General features: G+C 34.9%; 2 protein-coding genes across 2 annotated transcripts; both read right to left on the bottom strand.

The window, feature by feature from the left end:
- Window positions 1–3,965: 3,965 nt before the first annotated feature.
- LOC129906666 (uncharacterized) lies at window positions 3,966–5,510 on the bottom strand (the record flags this gene model as incomplete). Its single annotated transcript, XM_055982533.1, has 1 exon — window positions 3,966–5,510. A coding segment is annotated over one exon (675 nt), but the record flags the coding sequence as incomplete, so codon positions are not given.
- A 5,640-nt stretch (window positions 5,511–11,150) lies between these two features.
- On the bottom strand, window positions 11,151–12,701 carry LOC129906664 (rRNA 2'-O-methyltransferase fibrillarin). Its single transcript, XM_055982531.1, has 3 exons — window positions 12,519–12,701; window positions 12,056–12,396; window positions 11,151–11,811 (listed from the first exon to the last, which is right to left on the bottom strand). Exons 1-3 carry the CDS (start codon window positions 12,529–12,531, stop codon window positions 11,224–11,226), a joined length of 942 nt encoding a protein of 313 aa, XP_055838506.1. The 5' UTR covers window positions 12,532–12,701; the 3' UTR covers window positions 11,151–11,223.
- Window positions 12,702–25,386: the final 12,685 nt, after the last annotated feature.

The raw sequence follows: 25,386 nt of genomic DNA, 5'->3' as shown, positions 1-25,386 counted from the left end.
ATGGTGGTCAAAGCTATTGACGCGAGGTTTGGAGGAGCATCTCACGACTCTTTTGTTTTTAGTATGAGCAAATACCGTCGTTATCTTCATCAGAGGTGGGACAATGGTGATAAGCGAAGTTGGGTTCTTGGTACGTATCTACATATTTTTTAGTGTGCTTTTTTTTAAATTCATTTTCATAGGTGATTCTGGGTACACCTTAGAACCATGGATGATGACACCCTATAGATCTGCGGAGGAAGGAAGCAGAAAAGAAAACTACAACACCGTTCATTCCAAGTCCAGAAATGTTGTGGAGAGAACAATCGGCGTTTTAAAGTCTAGATTTAGATGCCTTCTTGGTGCAAGCAGCTGCATTATTCGCCGGAAAAAGCAATTCAGATTGCCAATGTTTGTGCAGCTCTTCACAATAGCTGCATTAAATTTCGAGTTCCAGAGATTCCATATCCATAATTGTGGAACGAAATATAGGACGGCTGAATTTTTCAAATCTGAAAGAGGGGTATTAGAAAAGCTTAAGTCCTGGTTTTCGGGAAGCCAACCCCTGGCGAAATCCGCCATTTTGGAAAACGCGATTTGATCTATATCTCCGAAAATATTTTTCCTAGAGAAATGCTTATCAGGCCAAAGTTCTTGGACAATTAATTATCTTTTCCTTTGTGATACATTATTTTTCTGAGCGGGCCATAATTTTGAGGTTATGTTTTTTAAAATTTTGTTTTCGTTTTTTTTTTAAGTTTTTATCATTCCCGGCAATAGTAACATAATTTTTTAAACAATTAAAGTTATAGGCCATCAAATTTCCAATAATTTGGTATAATATAATTTTAAAGTCATGCGATGTATGAGTCGAAAGTTATTGATCTGAAAACTATAGTCTAAGTACAGGAAAGTTAGTAAATAAAACAGGCATTTTGTGAAACGAAATATAGGGAGGCTAATTTTTTCAAATCTGAAACAAGGTTATTAGAAAAGCTTAAGTCCTGGTTCTCGGGACGCTAATCACCTGGCGAAATCCGCCATTTTGAAAAACATGAATTGGTCCATATCTACTAAACTATTGGCTTGACCGAATAAATTACTTCACCAAAGTTGTAGGTAATATAAATATCTTTTCTTGTGCATTCACTGTTTTTCTGCGAGGACAAAACTTTTAAGGTTATGTTGTTTTATTTTTTGTTTTTTTTTTTTTTTTTAATTTTTCTCAGTCTCTCTGATAGAAACATAATTTTTTAGCATGATTAAAGTTGTAGAACATTAATTTGGTATACTTTTGAAGATTATTATGACTTTTCAAACCAAAGATACGGAATTTTAAGAGCAATCCCTTTCAATATTTTTAAAAAATATACTAATATGTTTTTGAATAAGGTATGAAAAAAGGCTAAATCGTGTACGTAATGTAAAAACAAGAAACATTTGATATGAGAGGGAGTTATTAAGGTGGGTTATGGTAAAAAGCAGTTCATGTACAAGAAAAGTTATTTATATTACCTACAACTTTGGTGAAGTAACTTCTTCACTCAAGCCAATAGTTTAGTAGATATAGACCAATTCGCGTTTTTTAAAATGGCGGATTTCGCTAGGGGATTGGCGTCCCGAAAACCAGGACTTAAGCTTTTATAATACCCTTCTTTCAGATTTGAAAAAATCAGCCTTCCTATATTTCGTTCCACAAAATGCCTGTTTTTTTACTAACTTTCCTGTTCTTAGACTATAGTTTGTAGATCAATAACTTTCGACTCACACATCGCATGACTTTAAAAAATATACCAAATAATTGGAAATTTGATGGTCTATAACTTTAACTGTTTAAAAAATTATGTTACTAATACTGAGAATGATCAAACTTTAAAAAACCGAAAAAAATAAATTAAAACAACATAACCTCATGGAACGGAAAAGGGTAAGAACGGAATCGGAATCATCCTTGCAAAAGACCTCTTAGGCAGCATATTGTCCATTTCGAAATCTAGTGACCGTTTGATGTCCCTTAAATTGGTGATTAAAGGAAAGTTGTGGAATATTGTCACTGCATATGCTCCCCAAATTGGATGTGAGCAGGTGGAAAAAGATGCATTTTGCTTGATTTTCACAACCTACTTAAGGACATCCCAAAGGAAGAGTTTTTGTTCGTGGGCGGAGATTTAAATGGACATGTCGGGAAAACAAACGAAGACTATGAAGATTGCCATGGAGGCCTCGGATACGGCACTAGGAACTCTCCTGGTGAAGACATCCTGAGCTCGTGCAAAACATATGGTCTTATCGTACTAAATACCATGTTCATCAAACAAAGCCGACACCTGGTCACTTACACCAGTGGTGGAAATGAGACCCAGATTGATTACCATTTGGTATCTAGTGTCATGAAACCTCGGGTCAAGGATTGTAAAGTGATACTGGGAGAAGCGATCGCCCACCAACACCGTCTCCTACTAACAGAATTTATTATGGAGACAGTGAACGACAACAAAAAGACAAAGACTTTTGGGAAGATCAAATGGTATAATCTGGATAAGGAAAAAGGCGAAACTTTTATTTCGAATATGCAAAACTATCTGTATAACAACACCAATATATTTCGAAATGAAGAGAGTACAGCACAAAGTATGTGGGACCTCCTACAGCGAACTTGCATAGAAAAAGCCAAAACACTGTTAGGGCCAAAACACTTTCCAATGGCTTCACCTAACTTAAGCGAAGTATCCGATGTCACAGTCGAAGAAGTTAGTGAGGCTGTAAAATACTCCAAAAAGGGAAAAGCTGTTGGGCCAGACGAAATACCCTCAGAGTTTTGGAAAAAGATGCGAGACATCGGGTCTAGATGGCTCATGGTTCTTGTTTCCAAGCTTATACGAGGTGATCGAATGCCTAATCAATGGAGGGAAAGTTACCTTCTTCCAATATACAAAGGGAAGGGTGATACTCGAAGCTGTGATAATTACCGTTCGATTAAGCTGATGTCACACACCATGAAGATCGTTGAGCGAGTCTTGGGTAGCCGACTGCGAAAAATAATAAGGCTATCTGATGACCAGTGCGGGTTTGTTGCGGGTAAATCAACCACAGATGCAATCCAGAGTATCAGAATCATTATGGAAAAACATCGAGATTCCTTGGAGGATTTGCATGTGGTATTGGTTGATTTTGAAAAAGCATTCGATCGACAACCACGAGATCTGATATGGGTGGCCCTCAGACAACAAGGAGTTCCGGAAACCTATGTGCGGATAATTATGGACATGTATGATGGAGCAGTTACTAAAGTAAGATGTGCAGCTGGAGTCACCGAAGAATTCGAAATCACAGTAGGTGTACACCAGGGAAGCGTCTTGAGTCCTCTGCTCTTTACTACCGTTCTTGATTACCTGCTTGAAGGCAAAGTGACGGACCCAAAAGTGCATCAGTTATTCTTTGCTGACGATGGAGCCATCATAAGTGAAGACCCGATATCCCTGCAACGAGCACTTGATGTATGGGTGGATGTTCTAGAAGGTAATGGGTACCGCATAAGTGCGAAAAAGACAGAATACCTATGCTGCCCATTTTCTGATCCACACAGGCCTATTCCTGACATTTATTTGAATGGTGTAGTGCTTCCCAAGTGTGAAAAGTTTAAATATCTGGGGTCTATGATAAATAACGAAGGTACTTGTGATGACGATATCAATCATCGCGTAAGCGTAAGGTGGATGAAGTGGCGGGAAAATTCTGCTATCTTCTGTGATCGAAAAATGCCCCCTAAGCTGAAAGGAAGGCTCTACACCGCAGTTGTGCGTCCAGCACTTACATACGGTTCACAATGTTGGACAATGTACAAAAAGTATGAGAGTAAGTTAACGGCAGCTGAGATGAAGATGCTTCGTATGACAGCAAGAGAAACAAAGCTTGATAGAATTAGAAGTACGAAGATCCGAGGAAGCCTTCATGTTAAAAACACCATCTCCCAAAAAATTGAAAAAAAAATTGAAAAAAAAAAAAAAAAAATTGAACACGACCGACTCAGTTGGTATTGCCATGTTCAAAGGAGAGATCCTGAGAACCCCGTCAAAAAAGCAATATCATACAACGTTCCAAGACGAAATAAAAAGAAAGGTAGGCCTAAAAACTCCTGGTACAAGCAAATGCAAAAACACCAGCATTCAGTTGGCCTTAGAAATGGAACAATACAAAACCGGGAGGCTTGCCGCCGATTTCTGAGGTCAACCCGGCGAACCCCACAAGCGGATCACTAGTGTGAAGCAGTAACGTGGGATAGTTATGATCCCCTCGACATCGAGATCATAACAGCGCCGAGAAAAAGGAAGAAGAAGAAGAAGAAAACAACATAACCTCAAAATTATCGCCCGCTCAGAAAAATAATGCATCACAAAGAAAAAGATAATTAAATTTCCAAGAACTTTGGCCTGATAAGCATTTCTCTAGGACAAATATTTTTGGAGATATAGAGCGATTCGCGTTTTCCAAAATGGTGGATTTCACCAGGGGGTTGGCGTCCCGAAAACCAGGACTTAAGCTTTTCTAATACCCCTCTTTCAGATTTTAAAAATTCAACCGTCCTATATTTCGTTCCACGAAAAAGTCTATCTTTCCTGTACTATTTCAGTAGGTATTTAGTCTTTAGTTTCGTTTTGGTTTTTGGCACCGAGGAACTTGGAATACAAATAAAGATGTACATATACATCTAATCACTAGAGGTGCTGGAAGAAGTAAAAGAGGAAGACTCTCTTCTTGGAACAGTCGTCTTCACATTTTCTTTTTCAATTTCAGTAGGAGCATATTCTTCTGAACTATTGAATTTCATTAATTCTAGGTCTATTTTGTTTTTTTTTTTAAGGGAAAGAAGCTCTACATATGTATTGCTTATTTTTCCTGATGTTGTTTTTTTTCATTTCATCAAATTTTTCTTTTTTAAGCTCATATGCCTTTCTCCTCCATCTATCAGCTTCTTTATGCCACTTATTGGTTGTTTGAAGCTCTTTGAGTATTGCAATTTGGGTGTTCTCCATTGAGGCTAGCTTTTCCTTAAGAATACCGACCACATCGCCTTGCATGTTAACATGCTGTTCTAACATAGCGTTCCGAGTATTTTTCTTTTTTTTAAGGGGTGGTGCATATTCTTCTGTATTTTGATGAATTGTCTGGGAATTGTTTAGTTTTGTGTCTCCCTTTTTTGGAAGAGGGGGTGCTTCATCCTCTGCAATTGGATGAAACGCTGGGGAATCGTCATCCAGATTTGCGTCTTCCGCAAAAATTTCTTCAATTACTGCTTCCACCGCGTCAATTTCTTCGGTAATGGCATCTTTTGGCTCAGATGGCTTGCGGGATGGCCCGCCAAAGTCCCTTGCCAAAGAATTACCGGACACAGCTTCATTCAATTCGAGAATGGCCATTGTGGCTTTCTCGTTGTCGGAAAATGTTTTTTGTTTGTTCGATCCTCCGCCTGTGCCACTGAAATCTAGTTTATTTTCACGCATTTTGCGTTTAAGATTATATTCATAATCTTTCCAAACCTTTAACAAAAAAAAAAATACATACGTAGGCAAGAAGGTACCAATGTATCTAAATCTTATTTATTCTACAATAAACTTACATTTTTCCATCCGTCCACAGTTCTTATATACGGTCCACACGAATTTAACTGATCCGCCAAGTTGCTCCAAAGTATTTTTGATTTGGCTTTAGCTTGGCTGCTTGGTAAATAATTCTTAGCCACACCTGGGTTGTTTTCCATAAATCGAACCATTAAATTTATTTGGCCCGTCCTTGTAGCTGGCCTATTAATGAAACAAAATAATTTAAATATTGATTTTCACTCATAAATTTATTATTTATAATTTTATTTACATTCTTGGAGTTCCAGACATTTTTACCGGCAGACACAGCTAAACGAAAACGAAAGTTGAACGATAGGTAAATGTCCGTCGTAAGTACTAACGAGTATCGTAAAATTCTAACGATTCTCGTTGAACACAATCGCATTTCAACGATAACGAAGTAATTTCAACGATAATAGTTTTACAAAAAAGGGCCCCTGTATCCAATCAGTTCCATTGCACGACAAAACTTTCAAATCGCCTCGTCCAACAGCTAACATCGTTTTCCCATCACCAAGGACAACACTGATTGGAACATCCAGTTCTGTAAATGTCATAAACCAATCACGACGTCTACACATGTGGTTAGTGGCACCTGAATCAACGAACCAGGCATCACATTCTCTCAAGGGCTGCACAATGTTGCTGAAAAATGCTTTACCCTTAACTATAGTGGTGGGTCCAGGGGACCCACATCTACTTTTAAAAAGTTAATAAAAACCGTTGAAAATGAATTTTCTCTTTTTTTCTTTTTTTTTTTTACTTCTTCTAAAATTGTTATCTTTTAATGCTTAAAAAAAAAATTTATAAAAAAATTCAATTTTGTATTTTATTTTATCATTTCAAAACACCACAAATTTTCACCACTATAGTTAAGGGTTTATCATCACATTGTTGTGTATGCACCTTGCAATCACGCTTCCAGTGTCCAGTCAGACCACACTTCAAACATTTACCAGGTCGCTTTGGCTTGTCTTTCTTTCTAAAATTTGTGAAATTTTTCTTCTTTATTGTACCCGGGGCCCTATTTCGTATTACGAAACGAAAGGCAAAACAACGATACTCAGGACAACGATAGTCACGACATAGAGCGATTAAGTACAACGATAATGCATGGTTGAAAAATTGCCAGATAAAAATGAAAAAACAATTTTTTTTTCAAGCGTACCAACTTCACGCCAATGAAAAGCTGTCAAAAAATAAGTAGATAAACAAAATCTTCAGTGGCAAAAAAAATTACATTTACTTTGAAGTTATGGACATAATTTGTGATTTCGACTATTTATTTTATGAATTTAAAGAAGAAAATCATCTTTCGAGAACTTTATCTCTGCCATTGCAAATTGGCCATGAAGATTGAGATCAATTGTTTGTTTAATTAATCGTTTTGTTGTGTTGTGGTGCTTTAATAATAATAAAAAATTTACTTCTTCCTTTTAATAATTGAGTATGTTTATATATTTGTTATTTCATTGCAATCAGTGGAAATAAAATTGGCTTCGAAGTTTGGCAATTTTTTTTTTTTTCAACCAAGACAAACGAGAACGAAAGTCAAACGATAGGGAAATGACAGTCGTAAGCATTAACGAGTATCGTTGAAATCAAACGATTATCGTAATAGCTAATCGCATTTGAACGAGAACGAAGTAGTTTCAACGATAATCGCTTTACAAAATAGGGCCCCAGTATTTCGCTTTGACAGTAGAGCTTTACTCGTTCCAACTTCTTCCAAATTAACATTTTCAACACCAAGGCGACTTTCCTCTTTTAAGAACCGATTTTTCAAGTTGATAATCGTTTAATGTTCCTTGGCTGTTGAATCCCATGCCGTAGAAAAATGTCGGTAGTCCGATGGCAATGTCATTAGTATTTTTTTATCAACATACTAGGTCTGTTCGTTGTTTTCCCGCTCCAGAGTCAAGTCAATCAACTGTCAAAAAAATCAGAGTTTCTCGGGTTTTATTTTACATCGAACACCTCAGATCTCTAGTTTCATCAGCTGATTTCTGTTTTGACATTTATTACTTTATTTAGTTTCTTATTTCATGAATTTCGTGAAAAACTCATATTTATAACACAACTTTTGTATCCAAAAACGTCAAATCACTTTTCGCACTCTAAACAATTTTTTTTTCTTAAATGACAACAGCTGATTTGATTTTGATAACTCTGAATTCTGCGCTCTGACAAAATACCCAAAGTTGTTCAGGGTGCGTTCAGAGCGAACATCGAACACAGAAGAAATAACTCTGGGGCCCTATTTCGTATTACGAAACGAAAGGCAAACCAACGATACCCACGACAACGATAGTCACGACATAGAGCGATTTAGTACAACGATAATGAATCCATGTTTTTTTTTCAAGCGTACCAACCTTACCGTACCAAAGCTGTCAAAAAATAAGTAAATAAACAAAATCTTCAGTGGCAAAAAAAAATTTCTTTTACTTTTCTTGTGCTATTCAATAGTATTTTCTACTCAAAAACATAATAAAATTGAACTTAAGGACATAATTTGTGATTTCGACTATTTATTTTATGAGTTTAAAGAAGAAAATCATCTTTTGGAGAACTTTATCTCTGCCATTGCCAATTGGCCATGAAAATTGGGATCAATTGTTAAATTGTTTTTCTTATCGTTTTGTTGTGTTGTTTTAATAGTAATAAGATATTTGCTTCTTCGTTTTAATATTCGAGTATGTTTATATTTTTTTATGTTCATTGCAATCAGTGGAAATAAAATTGGATTCGAAGTTTGACAAATTTTTTTTCTAAACAAGACAAACGAGAACGAAGGTCAAACGATAAGCAAATGACAGTCGTAAGCATTAACGAGTATCGTTGAAATCAAACGATTATCGCATTTGAACAAGAACGAAGTAGTTTCAACGATTATCGTTTTACAAAATAGGGCCCCTAGTTGAAAAAGGTCAGAGTGCCCTAGAGCTCACAACGAACAAACCTACTATTGTCAATAGTGACACCTGCTACCTTCAATTTTTGCACCAAATTTTCTAAAGTTGAAATGTGAGTGGCAATATCATGAGTTGGGTTTTTCTGATTCAAGTAATATTGTTCTTCTAAAAAGATGCTTAGCTGAATCATTGGTTTGCTCATAAATTGAATGAAGCTTGTCCCACATTTCTTTCGATGTGGAATAGTTACACAAATGAATAAGAACTTTGGACCCACAAGAATTCACAATAACTTAGCATCCGTTCTTAACCATGCTGCAAAAAGTATAGCATTAGTGGGCTTTTGTGACGTTCCATTTACAACGTCATACAATTCCAAGGCCATAAGATTAACCCGGACGTAATTACGTAATCGTTCGAAAAAAAAAACTTTCACCAAATATGTTGCAAATTTATTTCTTCTTACTTTCGGCGTACAACTGGGCCCATAACCTGTTGAAATTCTTCGTTTATTCTTAAACGACCTGAAAGTACCTACTTCTACCGAAATAAATATTCGAGACTTATAAGAAAAACTGTTTATTCAACATGAACAAATATTTTGAACTAACAATTATTGAAATCGTTACTTCGATAAGTTTCAAACAAAATCAATTCGCAGCAGTTTTTAACAAAACAAAACAGAACAAGTATTTATATCAAATTAAAGCATAATATTCAACATAACCACACGCGAAATTTCGACAAAAAACAAGTAGCAAGTAGGTAATTAATCAAAACAGACATGTAGCCTGCGAAGAACAAATTAAGTTTCAACAAAAGTCACGAAGATAGGAATAAAATTATTCTTTACTTACTAATAATTCACCCATTTCATAAGTGATGGCGTGACAGAGTTGTAAAAGATTGCAATCATTTTTGAATGCAATCTTTAATGACTTCAATCAAAAGACTGCAATCTTTGACTTACATTTGAGAGTTAGACTTCAAATTTTGCAATCACCAATCATTTTTCGTGAAATCTTGTTTTTACCAATCAATTGACTGCATTTTTCAAATGATTGCAGTCTTTTGGGAATGCGTGCAGTTTTCGCATGCTTTTTGCAGTCTTTCCCTTCCTTTGCAGTCTTTTTGCATTCTTTTGCATTCATTTGCATTCCTTGGCAGACTTTTGCATTCTTTTGAATTCTTTTGCATTCTTTTGCCACATCCATGACAAACGTAAGGATTTCACAAAATTTTCATAGTTTTTTTTAGTTCAATAAAGAATTTGATAGTTGTTTTAACACATGCAAATCAAAAAATATTACCAAAGTGCCAAGTGTGTTTTTTTGTGGTAAAGTGTGTTTTAGTATATGTTTATAAGTGTCTTATAGTTATTTTGTAAAATTGTGCCGTTTTTCAGTGTTTTTGAAACATGACCCACCGGTGGGTCATGAACAAGAACAAAATAAAATAGCTGTCAAATTTGCGTCTTCAAAAAGCGCGCGACGCACCGAAACGAAAATCAAAAGGAAATTCGAACATAATTTCTGCGCCTTGCGTCTTCAACGAACGCTTATTATGCTTCATATGTTATTAATATTAATTTTTTTTTCAATTCATACAATTTTTCCTAGGCCTGTTATCACAAGGAAATCATCCATTTTTGCCTTGTCACACACACAATTACAAAAAAAAATTACTCTCATTATGTTCTATCACTCCAGAAAAAGGAGTAAAAATTTAGAGTAGGTACTCCTTAATAGAGTAAAAGAAAACGACATTATTTACACTCCTTACTCTGCACAGACAATTATACTAATTCTTAAAACAACTATCAAATTCATTATTGAACTAAAAAAATGTTAAAAATTTTGTGAAATCCTTACGTTTGTCATGGGTGTGGCAAAAGAATGTAAAAGAATGCAAAAGAGGAAAATACTGCCAAGGAATGCAAAAAAATGCAAAGACTGCCAAGGAAAGGAAAAACTGCAAAAAGAATGCAAAGACTGCACGCATTCGCAAAAGACTGCAATCATTTGAATGCAGTCAATTGATTGGTAAAAAAAAAGATAGCAATCATTTCACGAAAAATGATTGGTGATTGCAAAATTTGAAGTCTAAGTCCCAAATGTAAGTCAATGATTGCAATCTTTGTTTGGAATAGTGTAACTGAATTTCAAAGACTGCATTCACAAAAAATTGCATTCTTTTACAACCCTGTGGCGTGAATTCCTTGACGCAAACCTTGCAAAAGATGGCAAGCAAATAGTTAGTAACTTTACGTGAATTAGTTTATTATTCAGCCCTATTTTGAGTTTCACATGGAAATTTTTCCATCCGGAATTTTAAAAGCTAATCCGAGTTTTTATTTTTATGGATTTATAAAATTAATGATTCTTAAACAAACCAGGTGTTTAGGCTGTTCTAAATCAACTTCGTTGCTTTGTCCTTGATCTTTGGTTCTGAGATTTTATCGAGGTCATTAAAAAATTCACTCTCCAGATAACATGTGATGGAATCTTGATCTTGTTCACGTGAAAATCACAATACTGCTGATTATTTAATTATTGCGGTATATCTGGCACTAATGGTTTACGAATTGCTTTTAACATATAATTATGTATCTTCATTTCAAAGCCTGCAATAGCAATGTTTTTTTACTTCATCGTCTACTTTATTGAAAAAAAACTTAAAACTAATGCCTATATAAAAGCTAGTCAATTCTAACTTCCACCTTTTGGAAGCGGCCGATAAACACCAACAACTACAGCGTGATCTCTTTCATATGGCTCCAAAGTTATCTGTTCTTGTGGTTTGAGCTTGTCTGCTTGCATTTTTTTAACTTCGGCTGCAAAAACAGCTTCAGGCTGCGCTGTCGAATCAATACATGACGCCTTAATGGATATCACAAAGTGCCCGTTGTTTTTGAGGAAATGTTGAGCGTTAAGGGCGACAATTCTTCCTTGATCTGGTTGGGCAACATCGGCAAATATTGTGTCAACCATACCCACAAGCATACGATATTTGTGCGGGTGGCGAGCATCTTCGATTATGGGAATGATGTTTGTTCGCTTTTTAGCCACATTAATAAGGTCACGACCAGAACGATGTGAGAATTCCACAGCATATACAAGACCCTCAGGTCCGACGACATCAGACACGTGGGAAACTGTTGTGCCAGACGCCGCACCCAAATAAAGCACTTTCGATCCAGGAGGCATATGTATTTTGTCAACTCCTCCTAAAATTGCAGCAGCTAGTTTTGATCTGAATGGATTCCATACTCTGTACTCAACTTTCTCTCCGTCCACCTGTAAAAGAAAATATAATATAATTGGTATGTAATAGAAATAAACAAAGGTTTAGATTGTTTATTGCTTTCAGATAGCGCTTTTTGAAGCCTTTTTCCCACAATCAGTAAAATAGCCTCGGGCCAAACTAGAAAGTTAAGGAAAAGGACTTCCCTGGCCACATGATACCAGGTTCTGTACCCCTACACTTTTTCATCACTACAATATTGTTAAATTGTTAGTAAACAAAGTTCGTATAACCTACCTCGGAAGATATTCTTTTTTCCCCGTAAACTTCGGAGCCAGGTACAAAATTGCGTGTAACAAGCGCATCTTCTTTACCACGAGCAATAAAGACACCTTCGTGACGATGTGGCTCTATGATTACAGTTTTCCCACCGCGGAAACCACCTCCACCACCTCCGCGGGGCCCCCCACGACCTCTAGCACCACCACCACCACGTGGGCCTCCGCGACCACGCGCGCCGCCACCACCACCGCCTCCTCTACCACCGAACCCACCGCGTGCGCCTCCGCCACCACCTCCTCTCCCTCTTCCACCGCCACCACCTCTTCCACCGCGATCACCACCACGTGGGGAAAACCCTGGAAAAATAAAATGTTGGAGCATCAAATAATTCAATTTAATACCAATTTTGAAGACACAGTAGCACAACACTATTAAAAATTGTAGCATGATACAAATTAAATTAAATTTTCCAATTTACCTGGCCTACCCATTGCTTATTATTTCCAAAAAAAAATAATTATTTAAAAACGACAACTTGAGTGCCGCGAAAAATATTTTTAATATAAAATTTAACCAAATTGAAATTTAGCTATGAAAAAATGCTCTTGAAAACACGTGGAAAAATGACATGCCTACAGCGACCAGCGTACATAAACTTAAGTTTCCTCATGACTTACTATATTTTCATGGAGAATCGAGAGATCGAGTTGGTTTTCGAAGTCTGCTTCTACACGAAGACACTAAGTTCAAGGCCCACATAAGAGCATAAGAGAAAGAAAGTTCGAAAAGATGAAAGGGAAGATTTTCTATGCGAATTGCGTTAAAATTTTGGTTAAATTTTCTACCACGATTAAATTTGACGTTTGGTTAAAAAAGCCCTTCAAGCAAACAAGTCCGACTTCGGCTCAGAAACGGGTCCGAAGACGGCTCAAATTAGTATGGAAATTATAATCACCGCGAAGTCGATTGCATATGGATTGGTGTGAAAATCTCCATTCCGAGAAAACGGAGCCGAAGTCGGAATGAATGACGTCCGGCATTGGAATGGAAAAAAAAAAGGCGCTTGACATTTGGAAGCATTTGCAAATGCACATTGAAAATCGCGACTTGCAAACACAACATTTTTCATATTTAATTTTTCATAGTAAATTTTACATATTTTTGTATTATTATTAAATATATTTTAAAAACAATCAACTAAACAAGGCACGACACGAGACACTTCACAAATGGAATAACAAAATGACGCGACGCTGTTTTTTTTTGCCCTTGTCTTCTCTACGTTGTTTTTTAATTTTCTCACTTTTTCACCACGATTCACCTTCGACTTTGTGTTCACACACGGTCGGAGTGTCTTTTCTGAACTCCGTTTTCTTGCTTGAAGGGAGGGATCAAATTTATTTTTTTGCTGTGCGAATTGGGTTAAAATGTGTTAAATAGAACTTTATTTGATTAAAATTCCCTCAAGATAAAAAAAAATACCCAAAAATAAGGCGTTTCCTATATTCATTTTATAAGAATAAAAACGTAGACTTTGAGTCAGTTGAATATTAAGAATCAAACAAGTCAGACGTGTAATAAAGATCGAGTTAAATATATAAAAATTGTGTTTCTTTTCCCCAACGAACTTGAATTTCAGCTTACAATTTAATTAGTTTTTTAACAAAACCCAGCTGAAAATATATAAAGTTAAATATTCTAGTATGAAAATGAAAGAAATTCTCAATTTCACACACTTTTTTTATTTGTATCGATAAATTTTCACTTCATTACTATCAAAAAGAAATTATGAATTCAGTCTTCGAACAATAATTCATAGTTCACCAGCTGCCAACAAAATAGAAACATAATAAATAAAAAAACAACAAACAATTCGTACATTTTCAATTCTTTCAAGATAAATAATAATTTTAGGCAGTACTTTGTATTAATACATTTACATTTTTTTAAATATTAACGCATTATATCAAATAAGTAATTTCAAATCTATCTTGATCTTTCTATCTTGAGAAACTCAAATTTTAACCACTACTGTCAAATTTTGTTCACCACGCTTGTGTCAAAATTTAACCAAACGTGAAGTTTTAACCAACATTTTAACGCAATTCGCACACGACCTTAAAGCCATAACTACAATGAATTAAACAATGGAAAATTTACAAAAGTAAAATTTTTTATTTCTTTCTAGCGTTGTTTGTTTTTTAAGGGCCAGTTGTACATATTTGATCCGCGGATCAGCAACTTTTATCTTCTAAAATCGATGGTAAGGTTCCGGTTTAGCATTGGTGCAAGGTCCACATATGTAAAAATATCCACATCCATGCTTGAACCGAAGTTGACCCGCAGCTAATCCGCCGACTAAAACAACTGGCCCTAAAAAAAACTACAAAAATTGTTTTTGAAACCAAAAACTAAGCTTTTGCATCATTATTCTTAGTTTTGTGGTCGGAAAAACTGTTACAAAATGAGTTTGAAAATGTTCACTTTTTGATTTTTTGCAAAAAGTAAACTAAAGTTCTTTTTGATAAAAAAAAATAAGTGGTGAAGAAAACATTTTTTTTCTTGAAAAAAAAATATCTGTCGTAAACAGATGAAGTTGTAAATTTTTTCAGAACAAAGGGCTGCACATTGTTTTGCGAGAAAAAAAAATTGAGGTGAATTTTTTTTTTTTTTCAATTTTGGTTTACAGCTGTGGTGAATTAAAAAATATTTTTGTTCGGAAAAACTGTATTCTTAGCTTATACTACGTTTCCACCTACCCTTAATCCGAGATTTAGCTAAGTAGGTTTAGCACAAATCTCGAGTTTTATTCTAAATCTCGGATTGAAAGTAGGTGAAAATCTTGGTAGCTGAACCCAAATCTGAGATTTAGCGAAGTAGATTTAAAATAATTCTCGAGATTTATTCTAAATCTACTTAGCTAAATCTCGAATTTAGCGTAGGTGGAAACACAGAATTAAACTAAAAAATAAGCTTTCTGCATCATCATTTTTAATTTTTTGGTCGGAAAAACTGTCACAAAATGAGTTTGAAAAATCATGGGCGACACGCGACGGCGAGCTGCCATCTGTCAAAAAAATTTTACACCATTGTATTTTTATTTTGCAATAGGGTTAGGGTATAGCAAAAGTGCAAGACCATTGTAAAATTTCAATCCATATATTTTGTTGTTCTAGTGTTGTAAGATTTTACACCTTTGCACTTTTGCAATGATACTAAACCAGTTGCATCGGATCGTGAATACCCCTAGTAGCTTTTTTTTAATTTATTAAAATGTTTTCGTTGCACATAGAGCCCGCTGGAGTTCATCTGCCCAGAATTACAAGGTTCTAAGCGCCATTTAAAAAAAAAAACAGTTATGGGTATCGTTGGATTCGTATTTTCAAGCGCTATCGAATAAAGGCTTAACTACATTCACCACTTTTTGAAAAAGTACAAAAGTGAAAATATTTTTTTTCTCGCTAGCGGGATTTTTTTGTAAAAAAGAGTTTACAAATTGATTTTTGGACGGAAAAATAAGCATTCTGCATCATTTATTTTAATTTTCTAGCCCAAAAAACCATACAAAAATGCGTTTGAAAATTTTCACTTTTGTACTTTTTCACTTTTTGAGCCAATGTAGTTAAGGCTTAAGCATATGGACATGTACCATAATTTACCCTTTAAAGTGTAAAACACAAAAAAAAACAAGGTTTTAACAACCAAAATGTAGATATTTTAACAATTACAAGGTTTTATGTAGCAAAATTATCTGATAGAACTTTGTTATTCTCTTTTAAGTCAGTAAAAAAATTACCCATAATCATATTGACATAGAACTTTCTGTTTCTTATTGTTGTACATAGAACCTTCTAATTGTTATCATATGTTATGCATACATATTACGCAAATACTACAATATGTTTTTTTTTTACTAAAAACTATGTTTAAATCAAGTTTTTATTTGATATTCATTTAAAAACCCAGTTCTGCTGCTTTGTTGTACATATTACTTTGTGAAAAAATTAAAATTGCAATTAAAAGAAACCACTTCATAAATAAACAAATTAATTATTGTTTAATTATATTTTATCAATTATCTATTGTTTGACATCATTCAAATTTAAATTAATAGTCATTTAATACAAAATCCAAGCATCAAAAACTTAAAAGTTGAATAACTCAAAATAGAGGTCGGTGCACATAGAACCCTGTAATTCTGGGCCGACGAGTTGTTTTTTTTTATATTTTGGTGATTATTTTGGAATAAGAATACATTCGAAATCGTGAAAATAAAAAAATAGCTGTCAAATTTGCGTCTTATAAAAACTACTACCACAGTACACATAATAAGGTAATATATTCCGAACGTTGTCAAAATTTAATTGTCAAAAATGGGGACCAATCTGACAGGTCGGCCTTTAATTTTTTATATTTCAATCGCAGTAAACAGGAAATTTGTTTTTGTTTTAATTTATAAAATGTCATTTAAAAATATTATAAATTGAAAAATAACAAATTTTCTTCGTGTTTCATCGCGGAAAATGGTAAATAATTGTTTAAAAATTAGTGGTGTGCGTGGTTTATCGGTTTTTGTGCGTTTTTCATCGGTATTTTAAACAATTAAGAATTCGGTAGCTGACATTGGTCGCAAAAGTGTCATGTTTTGACAATCTGGCGACCAAGGTCGGTTCGGAATATATATCCTTTTTATCTGTACTGTGAACTACTACGTGTAGAAGTGCGCCAGGCACCGAAACGAAAATAAAAATGAAGTTCGAAGATAATTTCTACGCTTTGCGTGTTCTTTTACTCCACGACGCAAAGTGAGAGACGAATATAAGAACAAGTTTTTGTATGTATTTTTATTCCAAAATATACAAAAAACAACTCCAGTTCTCCATTTGGATACGCCATTTTACTCACACATTTACAACTTTTTGTGTATGAACACAAAATCGAAGGAGAAATCGTGGTGAAAATACCAATACATATGCAATCGGTTCCGCTGTGATTATATTTTCCATACTAATTTGAGCCGCCGTGGGACTGTTTTCGTTGTGTATTTCTGACTCACTTCGGAGCCGATTCAGACCGAGGTCGGATTCGTTTGCTTGAAGGGCAGAGGGCTCTATGTGCAACGAAATCATTTTAACAAATAAACCCTTCAAGCAAGAAAACGGAGTTCAGAAAAGCCACTCCGACCTCCGACCGAGAAAAACCGGTTTGCACTCACACACTTGCAACTTTTTGTGTATGAACACAAAGTCGAAGGAGAAGCGTGGTGAAAAAGAGTGAAAAGGAAAAAAGAACGTTGGAAAGACAAGGGCAAAAATAAAACAGCGTCATTTTGTTATTCCATTTGTGAAGTGTCTCGTGTCGTGTCTTGTTTAGTTAATTGTTTTTAAAATATATTTAATAATAATACAAAAATATGTAAAATTTACTATGAAAAATTAAATATGAAAAATGTTGTGTTTGCAAGTCGCGATTTTCAATGTGCAACCGGGAAGTGGAAGTTCGAAAAATGAAAAAAAAAATATTTTGGCGTGAGACGACATCATTAGCGAAATGAAAGAATTCTGTACAACACCACCCTGCAAACCAAACCTCAGTAGTTTAGGGGAAAATACAACCACCAACAAAGTCTAGTTTGTAGATGTATGTGTTTCCTTATTTACCAAAATCTCTCCCCTTAAAAAAAAAAATTGTTTTGTTTCTCCTTCTTTGTAAAATAAGAGGAAAAGAGCGCAATGTATGCAATGTACAAAGTTTTGTCTCTTTTGTTCGCGTTTGTTTTTACTTTTGCTGCATTTTATATTTTCTAGTGAAACCTTGAAAGCTTTGCTGAGCAAATTATCTTTGAATCTGAGTTCGACATTTTCTCTGTGCAGACAAAAAAAAAAATCTGTCCTTTGGAGAATTAAAATAAAACAATTTAGTTTAAAAAATAAATAATCTTCTCAGTTATTAGTGAAATCAATAACAATCTACGACACAAATTCTTCGGTACAAAAATTACACCATCATCGGGAAGTTTGACACCGCTTCACAGCTTCAGCCTTTGTGCATTAAGAAAAAAAAGGTACAAAAACCACCACCAAAGTGCAGAGTAATTTTTTTTTTCTTACTGTTTTCAACTGGCCAGGCCAGGGATCTGTTTTTATTTATTTAGTTTTCAAAAAAAAATCTATTTTGTGTGTTTCCAATAAATATTAAATAAATATAATGGTTGATTAAAAGAATTATTGTTTGTTTTTTTTTTGAAGATTTTTTTTATTTCAAGTGAAATTACAGTTTTATTCTTAATGAGACAAATTTTTTTGAAATTACATTTGAAACAAATTTATATGTTAAATTGAAGTTTATAAATAATTTTTCACTAAAAGCTAGTGAATTAAAACTATTTATAAAATTGAATTTATCATGTTTCATGTGTGATTTCAAAAGGTTTAGTTTCACTAGGAACAAACTATTTCTTTTACGTACAATTTTCACCACTTCTAGATAAGTACTTTTTCAGTGGTTTTTCTGTATCTAAAAAAGTACTGGAAAATGTACATCAGAAGCACTTCCAGATGTGCTTCGCTGATGTACTTTAGAAGTACATTTGTCTGTAATTTAAATGGAGGGAAAATTCATTTCATCTTGCATGCAAGAAAGAGATAGATGCTTCACGTATTCTTATATACAGAAAGTATATAACTGAGTTTTTTCCCGAGCTCCTATCTTTTTTCAGTGGAAAAGAAGTACTTCTTTTACGTACATATTTCACCGGTTTTTTCTGTACTTCTACGTTTGCTGGGCAACAACCAGCAGCAACAACAAATGAATTAAAAGACTTATTGTATTTTAAGTTTTATATTGTATTTATTCTGATTAAAATAAAAGTTTGTTTGTCAAAATAAAAAAAAATTCAACGAAACAAAAATATATATTAGGTGTGTTTTTTTGTTTATCTATATAGATTTTGTGCAAAAAAACGACACCGAGATTTTTTAAATCGTGTTAAAAACAACAAAATTTACGTGTTAAAAACAACAAAAACTTTATCTGTATAGATTTTTGAAAAATCCAGAAAATTATCCAGATTTATTTTTGCACAAAATCTATATAAGGTGTGATTTTTATTACCACCGGTCTTAACTGGACAAAAAAACGCCTCGGGGCTTAACCTGAAATCTTGGCAGCACTGTATATTGAATGTTCCGAAAACAGAAGACACAACAAAAATTTAGAGTTGTCATATTTTTCGCTTTCATCATTTTCTTGTATTTTTCATGTATGTTTTACAAAGATATACAAAAATGTATGCTAGCAAAACTATTTTAATACATTTTGTCCTTCCAAACGTGAGTTTTCACGTTTTTAAACAAATTCTAAACAATTTATGAAAAAATTAGTTTGGTAGCACAGATTTAAAACTCTTCAAAAAGTTAAGCCCAGAAAAATCTCCGGGCTAAACAACTAAGCCCAAGGGGCTGAGGTGTTGTTGTATTTAACATGTAAATTGCTTAGCCCAGACTGCGTTTTTTTTGTCCAGTTAAGACCGATTGTAATAAAAAACACACCTTATATATGGAGTGCTTGTTCCTATACCTAATACATTGTAACGCCATATGCATGGATAGGGGTCGCTGCCTGCGTTTTTCAGTGCGAGTCCGGTTCCGCAGCTGTAAATAAACACGCTTGTTGATGACAGCCATCAAATGAAAATAAAATGGAGGCATGCACTCATCGAAAAACTGAAAGAAACTTAAGCCCTCTATAAAAGCTTCACGGAACTAACAGCACAAGCACTCCATATATTATACCCTCTAACGGGTAGATAATCTTCCTTTTCATCTGTTCGAAATTTCTTTCTCCCTTGCTCTTTTGTGCTTCTTGAGCTTATCGTATCGTGTAAAAGCAGACTTACAGGGCTACCCAACTAACAATTTTACTTCCACAAGGGTCTAACGAAGCTGTTTCGATTTTAGAAATATTGCTTGTATACGACCATAGAGAAGCCCTTTTGGCCCACCCGAGAAGCTTGATTGGCTTTAGAAGAGTCATATGCAAGTTGATTGGAGAGACTCATAACATGTCTTTAATGCCTTATAGAAACAACCAACATTTGAAATTTGAAAATGTGTATTATTGTTGCAGGCTTTTATTTTTATTTAGAAGTTCTGAGCAGACTTGTCGAAGGATTGTGAAAGTCTAAACGAGGTATATCCCAAATAGAATAAAGAAAAAAAAATATTTTTTTTTTTTCATTTTTTTTTTTGTACCTAATTACATTTTATTCTTTCATTTTCTTCTTTGTTTTCCATCCAGACAAGTTTTGCTTCTGAAATTAAATTTCCAAACACAATTATATTTTGAGAAAAAAACTTCTAACTTACTTGACGCATTTTGCTGGATTTGAACCTCGTACATCCTAATTGATAGTCCGGTACCTTACCCATCGAGCTACTCAGGTATATAATAAAAGAGTTTAAAATTTTTACTAGTTGAAACCAGAGCTTCCTAAGGGCTTCGACTTAACTTTCCGATGAGTTGCACTATCTTAAAGAATATGGTGACCATTTGTGTTTTGTTTTTCAAAGTTATTATTTTTGGTTATTTTCTGTTTTTTTTTTTATCTTGTAATAAATTATTTAATAAAGACTTAATAATATTATATTCTGATTGTCAAACCATATCATTATTGAGAAGATGAAAGAGAATAACTTTTTACTCAAGAACAATTTTTCTGGAGCATTCGGTTTTTTTAGACTTTAGAGGTTGCACCCGGATGCCGTCAACCCGCATTTTTCCGAAGCAGAAAAAAAATCTTTAACTTTGTTTTGAACTTAGATAAAAATCTAAAATGTCCATCACTATTTTATATTTAAATAAGTGGAGAAGATTAAAATCTTGTTTTCCTTTCTTCTCTACTTACTTGAATATGAACTCCAAATTGGTCAGTAAACCATTTTTAATATCACTATTTTAAACCAATTGCCGATATGAAAAGATTCACTTTTTCATTTATTTCTTTATAACAATGAATAAAAAAAACCAAAAATGGTCACCATAATGGCACTTATCCAAATATTTCTTATTCTCATGAGTTTGCCTGACAGTTTAAAAAATTTAGCTTGTACTCACTTTCACAGGGCTTCTAGAAATCAAATTAGTTCGCTTAGGCAAACTTATAAAATTAAATGCTTTTTACAATGTTTTGCTTGTACTAAAAGGACCTCTACAAATATAAATAAATATCCCCTAACTTCGCTAAGGCAAACATATAAAACTAAAAGCTTTTCGCGCATGCGCCTGAAATTGAACTTCTTTTTTCTCATACAGAGATACAAAACATACATTTATGTAAGTCGTTATATTTGAAAGAAATATAAAACTAACTTTGTAATATTTTCAATCAAAAACAATGATTCAACAATATTTTAATTCAAATATTAGAATGCAGTAACTATAACACATCTATTTTGTGGAATATTTGTTTAAAAAGGCAAAACCGTTTAATGCGGTTTATTTGAAATTCAACGTAATGTTTTTTTTTTTTAATGAATATCACGACTCATATACTATTGACATAATTTCCGTAATATACAATTATAATATTAAATGCATTTAAGGCAATTGTATAAGTTGTAGGTACTTCTACCATACTTAAATACCTACCCAAGTCATTTTTGAGTCTAAAAATTTTCGAATTGGATAAAAAAAAATACAAAGCATTCATAAAGATTTTATAAGCAGTTCTAATACAATTTCTTTTGCAAAGCCATTTAAAAGATGTCAGTTATTGGCTTTTATTTCTTGTGCTTCTACAATGGACTTTCATGTGGCCATATTGAAATTTAAACGAAATGTTTACATTAATGCTTGTAGAAATTTTTAGATTCCACACAGAGAAAAAATAAGGCAGGGATGACTATGCTTCTGGTATATTTAACTTTATTTCTGGTATAATCCACAGTACACATAAAAAGGTAATATATTCCGAACTGACATTGGTCGCCAGATTGTCAAAACATGACACTTTGGCGACCAATGTCAGCTACCGAATTCTTAATTGTTTAAAATACCGACGAAAAACGCACAAAAACCGATAAACCACGCACACCACTAATTTTTAATTAATTATTTACCATTTTCCACGATGAAACACGAAGAAAATTTGTTATTTTTCAATTTATAATATTTTTAAATGACATTCTATAAATTAAAACAAAAACAAATTTCCTGTTTACTGCGATTGAAATATAAAAATTAAAGGCCGACCTGACAGATTGGTGCCCATTTTTGACAAACAAATTTTGACAACGTTCGGAATATATTACCTTATTATGTGTACTGTGGGTATAATCAACTTTATTCTGATTAAATATACTAGAAGTAAAGTTATCCCTGGCGTTATGTTTTCTCCGTGCACTTGCACTAGGTTTCTAGGAAGCGGTTAACGAAAGTTAAGCCTCTAAAGTTTGAATTTTCGATTCACAAACTAAATACAAGCCCTGTAGAGATAATAGCTGCAAGAAATTAAAGATCCTAACCTCGTGGAAGTAAAATTGTTAGTTAGTTAGGAGTTGTGATGCTCACCATTCACAGTAAACATAATAAGGTAATATATTGTAATGTTTTATTCCGGGTTCACAATAAAACTTATTTAACTTACACTTATATTTCCGTTCAAATAAGAACACACTTTATTTCAACTCAATTTACTTTTATTATTCGCTCAAACAAACACACTTTTAAATCACTTTATTTACTACGAACAATTCGGAAAACTTTATTTCACTTTTTACTGTACTCTTTCACTTTCAAGATTAAACTGTATCCGGTCGGTGTCTACGCTGCCCTTTTATACCGGAATCTCGAGACTCGAGAACGTCCTCGAAGGCTCTCGTCGCTGCCTCTCGAAACTTCCTTTCCAGGAGGGGCACTTCATACTTCTAGTCTAGTGGGATATTTTGAGATGTGTTCAGTGGGATATTTTGAGATGTGTTCAGTGGGATATTTTCTAAATTACTAAAGGTCCGTTCACATTTCTACCTTTGCAGTAGTAGGTAGTGTGTTCAGACTTTTATCTTAAAAGTAGTTCAATAATTCATCGTTACATTGCCCCCCTCTTAGAATTGTTCGTCCCGAACAACTCCATTGCTTCTTTCACCATTATAACGATGTAAACGGTCACAATGAACTACCTTTAGTTTGCCTCTTTGTATACGGTAAACCACGTCGTTAATTCTGGTTATTACTGTGTAATGGCCTTCCCAGTTTTGTTGTAGCTTCGGTGATAGTCCCTTTTGTCGGTGGGGATTGTAAAACCACACAAGTTCTCCTTCTTGAAACCCTGTTGCTGTCGCTCGTGCGTCATATCTTGTCTTCATCCTGTCACTAGACGCTTTTATATTTGTCCTTGTCCGTTGGTGAATGTCAGCCAGTGTTCCTTTCAGGTTATCTACGTACTCATCCATTTCATGTGGCTCGTTTGGAACACTTCCAAATTTTATCTCACTTGGCAGGCGTATTGTTGAGCCAAATAGGACTTCCGATGGTGTATGTACAGTAGAACTATGTGTTGCACTTCTATAGGCCATCAAGAATAATGGAATATGTCGGTCCCAGTCTCGTTGATTATCATTGACTACTTTTGACAGGTGTTCCTTAAGTGTCCTGTTAAATAGCTCAACCATCCCATCAGATTGTGGATGAAGCGGTGTTGTTCGCGTCTTCTTGATACCAAGGAGTGAGCAAACCTCTTGAAAGATCTTAGATTCGAAGTTCCTTCCTTGTTCGGAATGAAGTTCCATGGGTACTCCGAACCTGCTCACCCAATGAAAGACAATCTTATCCACAACTGTTTTGGTTTCCTGGTTGGGAATGGCAAATGCCTCAGGCCATTTGCTGAAGTAGTCCATCACTACAAGGATGTATCGATTTCCGTTGTTGGTTTCGGGAAAAGGACCTGCTACGTCTATTGCAATTCTCTCAAAAGGTGCACCCACATTGTACTGCTGCATCTTGCTTTGTATTTTTCTAGCTGGTCCTTTGCTAGCGGCACAAGTATCACATTTCCGGCACCACTTTTCAACGTCTTCTCTCATACGTAACCAGTAGAATTGCTGTCGTAGCTTTTCCAGCGTCTTGTTGATGCCTAAATGGCCTCCAGAAATTCCACCGTGCATCTCTCGGAGAACATCATTTACCTTTGACTGAGGTACGACTAGCTGCATTACATAGGATTTACAATCTGCGGATTCCCACTTACGCCTGAGTAGCCCTTCTTGCACATGAAGTGAGTCCCATTGTGCCCAATATGCTTTTAGAGTGGGGCTTCGGTCGGAGATGTCGGCCCATTCTGGTTTCTCTTGATGTTCCTTCCATGCAAGGATGGGTTCGATGTCCGAATCTTCTTGTTGGGCCATTCTGAGTTCTTCATTACTCCAGCCGCAAATGGGATCAGCTCTCGTTCTTCTAACAGTCTTGCTTGCACGGGCGCCGAGATAATGCGTCTGCATTTGAATGCAGCTTTCCTCTTCGATGTTGAATCTGACATTGATACGTCTGAAGTATCTCGATCCATCTTGCTACTTGACCCTCTGGATTTTTGAAGTTCAAAAGCCAATTTAGCGCACCATGATCTGTGCGAAGAAGGAACTTCTGTCCATAGATGTACTTATGGAAGTGCTTTGTTGCCAATACTAGAGCTAGAAGTTCCCTTCTGGTCACGCAATAGTTTCTTTCTTGTTTCGAGAGTACCTTGCTGAAATAGGCAACGACCTTTTCTTCTCCGTCATGAACTTGCGATAAAACAGCACCAACTCCAACATTACTTGCATCTGCGTCAACAATGAATTGTTTGCCTGGAGTCGGATAGGCCAGCACAGGAGCTTCACATAACCGCAGCTTTAGTTCCTGAAAGCTTTTCTCACACTCACCTGACCATTTAAAGGGTTTCTCCTTCTCCGTAAGTTGGTGCAAGCTTTTGGTGATTCTCGCAAAATCCTTCACAAATCGTCGATAATACGTTGCCAGACCGAGGAAACTCCGAAGTTGATGCTTGTCCTGAGGGGTTGGCCAGTTCTTCACAGTGTCAACTTTTTCAGGATCAGTCTTCACTCCTTGGGATGAGATGATATGCCCCAAATATTTAAGGCTTGGCCACACTGGAGGGTATGCGGTAGCGGTACGGGTAGCGGTGAGGGTACTTGTATGAAAAAAATTCCAAACTGACACATCAACGTTCAGGTGTGGAATTTTTTTAGTACAAATATCGTTACCGCTATACCGCATACCCTCCGGTGTGGCCAAGTCTTTAACCTCGGTCTTGAAAAGTGCACATTTCTTTGGATTCAATTTAAGATGTGCTT

The sequence above is a fragment of the Episyrphus balteatus genome, chromosome 1 (assembly GCF_945859705.1).
Source record: "Episyrphus balteatus chromosome 1, idEpiBalt1.1, whole genome shotgun sequence".
Classification (NCBI taxonomy): Eukaryota; Metazoa; Arthropoda; class Insecta; order Diptera; family Syrphidae; genus Episyrphus; species Episyrphus balteatus.
The sequence above is the reverse complement of the archived record's forward strand: the minus strand, read 5'-3'. Positions and strand labels throughout refer to the sequence as shown.